We start from the raw sequence: 6,801 nt of genomic DNA on the forward strand, positions 1-6,801 counted from the left end.
GCCACCCTGAGAGCCCTGGGCTGCTGCACCCCAGGCTGCCAGCAGGGGGCAGCTTCTGTGGAGAGCACGGTGCTTCAAAGTTCTCCTGATGTTTTCTTGTCCGACAAGCAGGTGTGTAGCTCTTGCCTCTATAAAGTTTCTATATGTGTTTCTTTTTCATTTCCTTTGTTTTTTTTAAACAACTGGAACACATTTAAAATTTATATCTAAAAATGCATCTTTTATCTCCAAGAGCCCTGTGCTTTCCTTTGTCAGTCATCTCCTATTCCCTCCGTCCCCTGCCCCTGTCTCCATGCCCCCGTGCCTGGATCGCCTTTCTCTCGTGCCTCAGTCTGATTCTTGCTCCTCGGTTCCTGAATAGCCTAGGCCCAGCCCATTTGTATCTCCCCTTGCCACCTTCAGCCTCCTGCTTCACTGGCTCCTTTGAGTAGGTTTCACACAGTTGTCCCCCAGAGCTGTCAGCTTCATCAGTTTTACATGATGTGAGTTCACATGAATTTATATGACAAAATGGTTTCTTTGCTTTTGAAAAGGATTTTGAAATCTGTTGATTTACTTTTCATATGCTATATACCTTTGTAATTCGATTATAAAGTCAAAGCTCTTCATCTCAGCCTACTGTAGTATTCTGCTGAAAGCACATATTCAGTAAGCATTTTTAAAAATTGGTCATTTTTTTCCAGGTAATGGAGACTATACAGTGGCTGTCAAACTTTTTTTATAAGCTTCGGTTGTCCACATTGGACTTTAAAAGTTTTGGTTTATTCTCAAAATGGAGTCCTTACATGGCAGACATGAAGACATTCTTGGGCTATCTTGTAAAAAGGCTGCTTGACTCAGAAATGGCCTGCTTGGCCCAAGACCCATCTGCCAGCAGCAAAACAGGTAATATGCCTTTAGAGCAACATAGAGCTTAGGTGTTTTGACCTTCCATCAGGAGAGACTTGAATAGACACTAAAATATTTAAATCTTGGTGATAAATCTATATCTGAGTGTTACGAAGAAAAAATAGGAAATAGACAGTGCAAGTGTGAACCCATATGTGTCATACCTGTTCTCACTTACATAGTGGGTGCTTGCTTCACCTGCTCTTTGTAAGGTGAAATACAAAGATAGAGGTTTCAGTCTCCAATTCTCTCTTCCTGTTATCTCATTGAGAGTATTTAAGTTTTTATTTTTAAAAAATGTGTGTTATAAAATTATCTCTGACATTGTATTATAATAAAACTTATCCAATTACAAAAAATTTATTGCAGCAAATGAAAACTGAAGCAGGCTTAGTTATATTAAACATGTTTTTTCTGTATCACCATAGGTTTTTAAGTATATAGATAATTAGATTTTCTAGTTACCAATGATACTGATAAAACACCAACTTTGTTTCTTTTTTTTCTTAATTGAAGTATAGTTAGTTGATGCACATATTATATAAGTAGCAGGTATAGAATATAGTGATTCACAATTTTTAAAAATTATTCTCCACTTAATAGTTATTATATAATATTGCTCTGTTTCCTGTTATACAGTATAACCTTGTAGCTTGTTTTATAACTGCTGGTTTGTACCTTTTAATCCCCTGCTCTTACATTGCCCCTTCCCCCTTCCTTCTCCCACTGGTAACCTCTAGTTTGTTCTTGTATCTGTGAGTCAGTTTCTTTTTTGTTATAGTCACTACTTTTATTTTTTGGATTCCACACATGTGATATCATGCAGCGATTGTCTCTCAGCATAACGCCCTCCACGTCCATCCACGCTGCTGCAGATGGAAACTTTGGTTCTTTGTTGTAGCTGAGTAGTATCCCACTGTGTGTACATGTGTGTGTACCAGATGTACATACCGCATCTTCCTTATCCGTTCTTCTGTTGCTGGACACCTAGATTGCTTCCATATTTTGCCATTTTTAAGTAATGCTGCTGTGAACTTTGTGATGCATGGTATCTTTTTGGTTTTTTTTCGGATATATACCCCGGAGTGTAATTGCTTGGTCATATGGTAGCTGTATTTTTAGTTTTTTGAGAAACTCCATACAGCAGCTGCACCAATTTACATTCCCACCAACAGTGTATAAAGGGTCCCCTTTTCTCCACATTTTCGCCAACATTTGGTGTTTGTGTTGTCTGATGATGGTCATTCTGACGGGTGTGAGGTGATCTCTCGTTGTGACTTGATTTGCATTTCCCTGATGATTAGCGGTGTTGAACATTTTTTCACGTGCCTGTTGGCCATCTTCATTTGATGGACTTGTTTCTTGTCTCTAAAAATTTTGCTTTGTTTTAGTGCTAAGATCCCTACATTCAGTAATCATCCAGCTCTTTAAGCCATGGATACTGGTTTTAGAAGACAATGAAAGGTAAATAGTTTTTCTGATATTGAGATTCCTTTGAAATCTATAGACTTAAAGTTCTGATAATGTTTTGGTACAGCTAGATGGTTCACAGATTTGATTTTTATATAGGGCAACATTTAAATTTAGAAAATGCTTATTTACAAAGTGAACTTAATACATTTTCTGTTTGTGGAATTGCTAGTCTGATTGATCAGAGCTATTGATTTTGAAGCAAAACTGGACTCTTATTTCCAGCTTACCACAATAAAAAAGTTAAATGAGTTTGGTATTTAATTTCAGAAAAATAAATGTGTTCTCCTGAATTATGTTTTGATAATGTAACACTGCAAAATATGAGACTCACTTGATTTTACCCAGTATCAGTTATTTTTGGGGTACTAAGTTGACTTTCAAATTACTGGGTGGGAATTGCTCTCTCCCAGAGGGCTATCCTTAAACAGTCTGCAAGCTTCAGGATTTTGTGGTGACTGTGAGACTGCTTATCATAATGCAGGCTGCCTGTTTATTTCCAGGATGAGCTAATGGAATTTATTTTTTATATTGAACTTACTAAACCAGATTTAGAACTGAATTTTCATATAAAGAATTTTTTTTTCCTTTGGTTACTTCCTCTCTATTCACTTTTGGTTATCTTTTTACATGACTTTTTCCCCTTTCCGGCTTTAGGTAGAGAAAACTGTTCTCTGAGGCATTTGAAATGTAACCTGAATCCACAAGGGATGGGTTCACGGGTGTAATTGGATGTAAAAAAAAGGTGCTAATTTGATACTTAGTTAGATGACACACTTCTGAAACTTAATTACATTGGAATAAAGTTTAGGAAGGAAAGTCAATAAAATTATGCTATTGATATTAAAAGCTACAGGTCACCTCCAGGGATTTACAGCCTTTAAAGTGATCTAAATGTGTTTTAGGGCTACATATAGATTCTGGGATGGATAGTAATTTAATCATAGTGTTTCCTTTCTAAGTGTATGTTTCTCTTATTTAAAGCAGCCAGCGACATTACCCCTGGTTGGAGAGTGATGCTGTGGTGGCCTCAAGCATTGTGCAGGTGTTCACTGACTGCATTGACTCATTGCATGGGCGTTTTAAAGGTAGGAAGACATTGTATTATGCCTCTGGTTAGTTTTCACTTTTTCCTTAAGTCATTCAGTTAATCTTTTGCCTCTGCTTTCCTACTTTATTTATTTGGTAGGCTATCATCTTTGAACAAGGAGAGGTCCCCCCTACAATTATTTAGTTTTGGTAAGGTAATGCTGAGTGTCATCAGTTATGGAAAAAAGGCCTTTCTGTTTTGAAATTGTGTTTCCCCCATGTTGTGAAAAAAATGAAAGTGTTAGTCACTCAGTCTGACTCTGTGACCCCCATGGACTGTAGCCTGCCAGGCTCCTCTGTCCATTGAATTCTCCAGGCAAGAAAACCAGAGTGGGTTGCTCTTTCCTTCTCTAGGGAATCTTCCTGACCCAGGGATCAAACATGGGTCTCCTGCACTGCAGGCAGATTCTTTACCATCTGAGCCACCAGGGAAGCGGAGGAATTTCTAAGTATAAAGACAGGTCAACTTACAAAGTATCAGCAGATACATGCTTGACTTAATCTTATAATTTATAGGCAATACATTAGAATATGTAATGAATCCATACACCTTTTCCAAAGGAATAACCAAGACAGAAGTAACGGTAAAGTTATAAATGACAGTCATCAATCAGATGAGATAATTTAGATGAAGCTTGTCTTTCCTAAAGAGATGGGGATTAGGCAAGTGGTCAGGAAGGAAGTACAGTGTGCTTTTAACTTTTAACTCTATGAAAAATAATGTTCAGTTTCATGCTGCTGAGCATAGTTCTGTTTTTGCCATATAAATCCTCTACTTCAAATTACTATTCAAATGCTTTATTAAAACTCTGCTTGGCTTCTGGCCTTTTTTTGAAATCTGTTACTTTTGTTACCACCTCCTGACTGCTGTCCTCTGAAGCTTCTACCTCTTTCCCGCTGTCACCTGACACCTTGGTTGCCTTCCCACTATCCCTGGAAATTGCCGTATCCTTCCCCTGGTTCTTCTAGCCCTGGTTGCTCTGTGGCCTCAGAAAGCTGCCGGTGCTGTGAATCATGCCATTTTTCCTGTACTCTGTTACTGATGCAGTGGGATATCAAAGCAAACACCCTGCCTTCCTTTGAGAAAGACCATTTCCCTTCACTTCGGCATCAGTATCCTCACCCAGTTGCTCTTTAAGTTCTTTCCAAGCATAACTAATGTTTGGCATTTCATTTGAGCAGTGCAAGATCATGGTCACAAAGCCCGCATCTGAGTTGATCGTGGAGCGCTTTACCGATGTGGCACCGGAGATGTGGGTCAGGGCTGCTGCCAGGGCTTCCGTTTCTCCCTTCTCCTCAGTCAGCTTCTTGGTTGACTGCTTGAAGTGATCAAGTGCAGTGGGAGACACAGAGTCCATGAGCCTGATGGCATCTTTGCTGGAAGCTTTTATTATCTGTTGCAGAAGGAACACCTGTTCGCTTAAATTTAATTCCTGCTTTTTGTTCCACTTGGGCTAACTGGTATTCTTCCTTGTGCTGATAAAAGCAGATGCAAAACCCCATCCTTCCAGCTCTGCCTGTTCACCTGGAACGGTGAATGTAGGGCTGTATGTCCTTCGGTGGAGAACTTTGAACCAGCAGATCAGCCTCGGGGCTGTCTGACCCACACGCAGCAGCACTGGTTGCAACCAGAACTCTACAATCACCATTTCTGAAGCCTTTTCGAGTGGTTTCCCTTTGCTTCTGTGGAATGTCTCCAGGTAAAGACTGGGCATCCTGCCTTACGGCCACATTCTGTTTCAACTCCTGGGTTTCTTTCTTCGTTTCACAATATATGCTGCTGCTGCTGCTAAGTCGCTTCAGTCGTGTCTGACTCTGTGTGACCCCACAGACGGCAGCCCACCAGGCTGGGATTCTCCAGGCAAGAACACTGGAGTGGGTTGCCATTGCCTTCTCCAATGCATGAAAGTGAAAAGTCAAAGTGAAGTCGCTCAGTCGTGTCCGACTCTTAGTGACCCCATGGACTGCAGCCTACCAGGCTCCTCCGTCCATGGGATTTTCCAGGCAAGAGTACTGAGTGGGGTGCCATTGCCTTCTCCTACAACATATGCTAGTTCTCCCTTGATAACCACTGTACACTCAGATCACGTCCCAGTAACTGCTGCCTTGTGAGTCCAGTGGCACTTGATAGCCAGATACTATACCGTTACTGCCGTTTTCTGTGTCTTTTTACCCATCAGGTCCACTTGTTCCTATGTAGATTTCATGTATTTCTTAGCAACATTATACACCCACCAAGGGCAAGTTGCAGAAAAAAGCAATGTTGGGGATTGTCTTCTGAATCTTTCTTATTGCTACACATAAAATCTCTTATACTTGATCAGCAAAGCCCATGTCCAGCATCTGGTCAACTTCATCCAGGACAACATGCTTAAGTTTGGTGGGGTCTAGCTTGCCATTCTGCAGGTGGTCTTTGGTATGACCTAGCGTCCCAACCAGGATATTGATCCCATTCCATATGCATTCAGTTTGTCCTCCATAGGGAGTTCCACCATAAAAACAAGCCACTGCCAGCTTTTTTGTGATGTCACTGAAGTCTCTGCGTATTTGACTTGCCAACTCCCTTGTGGGTGCAAGAACCAGTACTGGAGGGGCACAGCCTCCCTTCCTATCTTGCAGTTCTCCCTGAAGTTTCTCAACCAAAGGCATAGCAAGGGAGAATGTCTTCCCAGTTCCTGTCCACGCCTGTGCCATCAACTCCTTCCCACTATGGACAGGGTGAAACATCTTTGCTTATATAGGAAACAGGAAGGTCACCACACGGGCTTTGAGAAGTTTAATCGTTTCTTCAGATATGGGAAAATTAGAGAAAGCTTCTTCTTTGCTCCACAGTCATTTCCTGCTATAACTCACTGTTATTTTCTTCACTGGCAGCTTTCTTGGAGTCAGAGTCAGGTCCAGAATCAGGGAATCCATTCTTCAGGTTGGGGCTTTTCTCTCTAGTTTTTCCATTTATTTCTTTCTCTTTCCTCATCTTTTTGGGCTTCAGTTCAGTTCAGTTTAGTCGCTCAGTTGTGTCCGACTGTTTGTGACCCCATGAATCACAGCATGCCAGGCCTCCCTGTCCATCACCAACTCCCGAAGTTCACCCAGACTCACGTCCATCGAGTCAGTGATGCCATCCAGCCATCTCATCCTCTGTCGTCCCCTTCTCTTCCTGCCCCCAATCCCTCCCAGCATCAGAGTCTTTTCCAATGAGTCCACTCTTCGCATGAGGTGGCCAAAGTACTGGAGTTTCAGCTTTAGCATCATTCCTTCCAAAGAAATCCCAGGGCTGATCTCCTTCAGAATGGACTGGTTGGATCTCCTTGCAGTCCAAGGGACTCTCAAAAAGTCTTCTCCAACACCACAGTT

The 6,801-nt window shown here is 41.4% G+C and overlaps 1 protein-coding gene across 1 annotated transcript in view; it reads left to right on the forward strand.

Annotated features, from left to right (window-relative positions):
• EPG5 (ectopic P-granules autophagy protein 5 homolog (C. elegans)) overlaps positions 1-6,801 on the forward strand; it is a 133,103-nt gene that overhangs the window by 94,996 nt on the left and 31,306 nt on the right. Inside the window, exons 33-36 of the mRNA XM_010842036.1 lie at positions 1-111; positions 684-885; positions 2,280-2,352; positions 3,343-3,446. Of these exons, the coding sequence (XP_010840338.1) occupies positions 1-111; positions 684-885; positions 2,280-2,352; positions 3,343-3,446 (490 nt within the window). The remainder of the gene's footprint in view (positions 112-683; positions 886-2,279; positions 2,353-3,342; positions 3,447-6,801) is intronic.

The sequence above is a fragment of the Bison bison genome, unplaced genomic scaffold, assembly GCF_000754665.1.
Source record: "Bison bison bison isolate TAMUID 2011002044 unplaced genomic scaffold, Bison_UMD1.0 scf7180017864170, whole genome shotgun sequence".
NCBI classification, from domain to species: domain Eukaryota; kingdom Metazoa; phylum Chordata; class Mammalia; order Artiodactyla; family Bovidae; genus Bison; species Bison bison.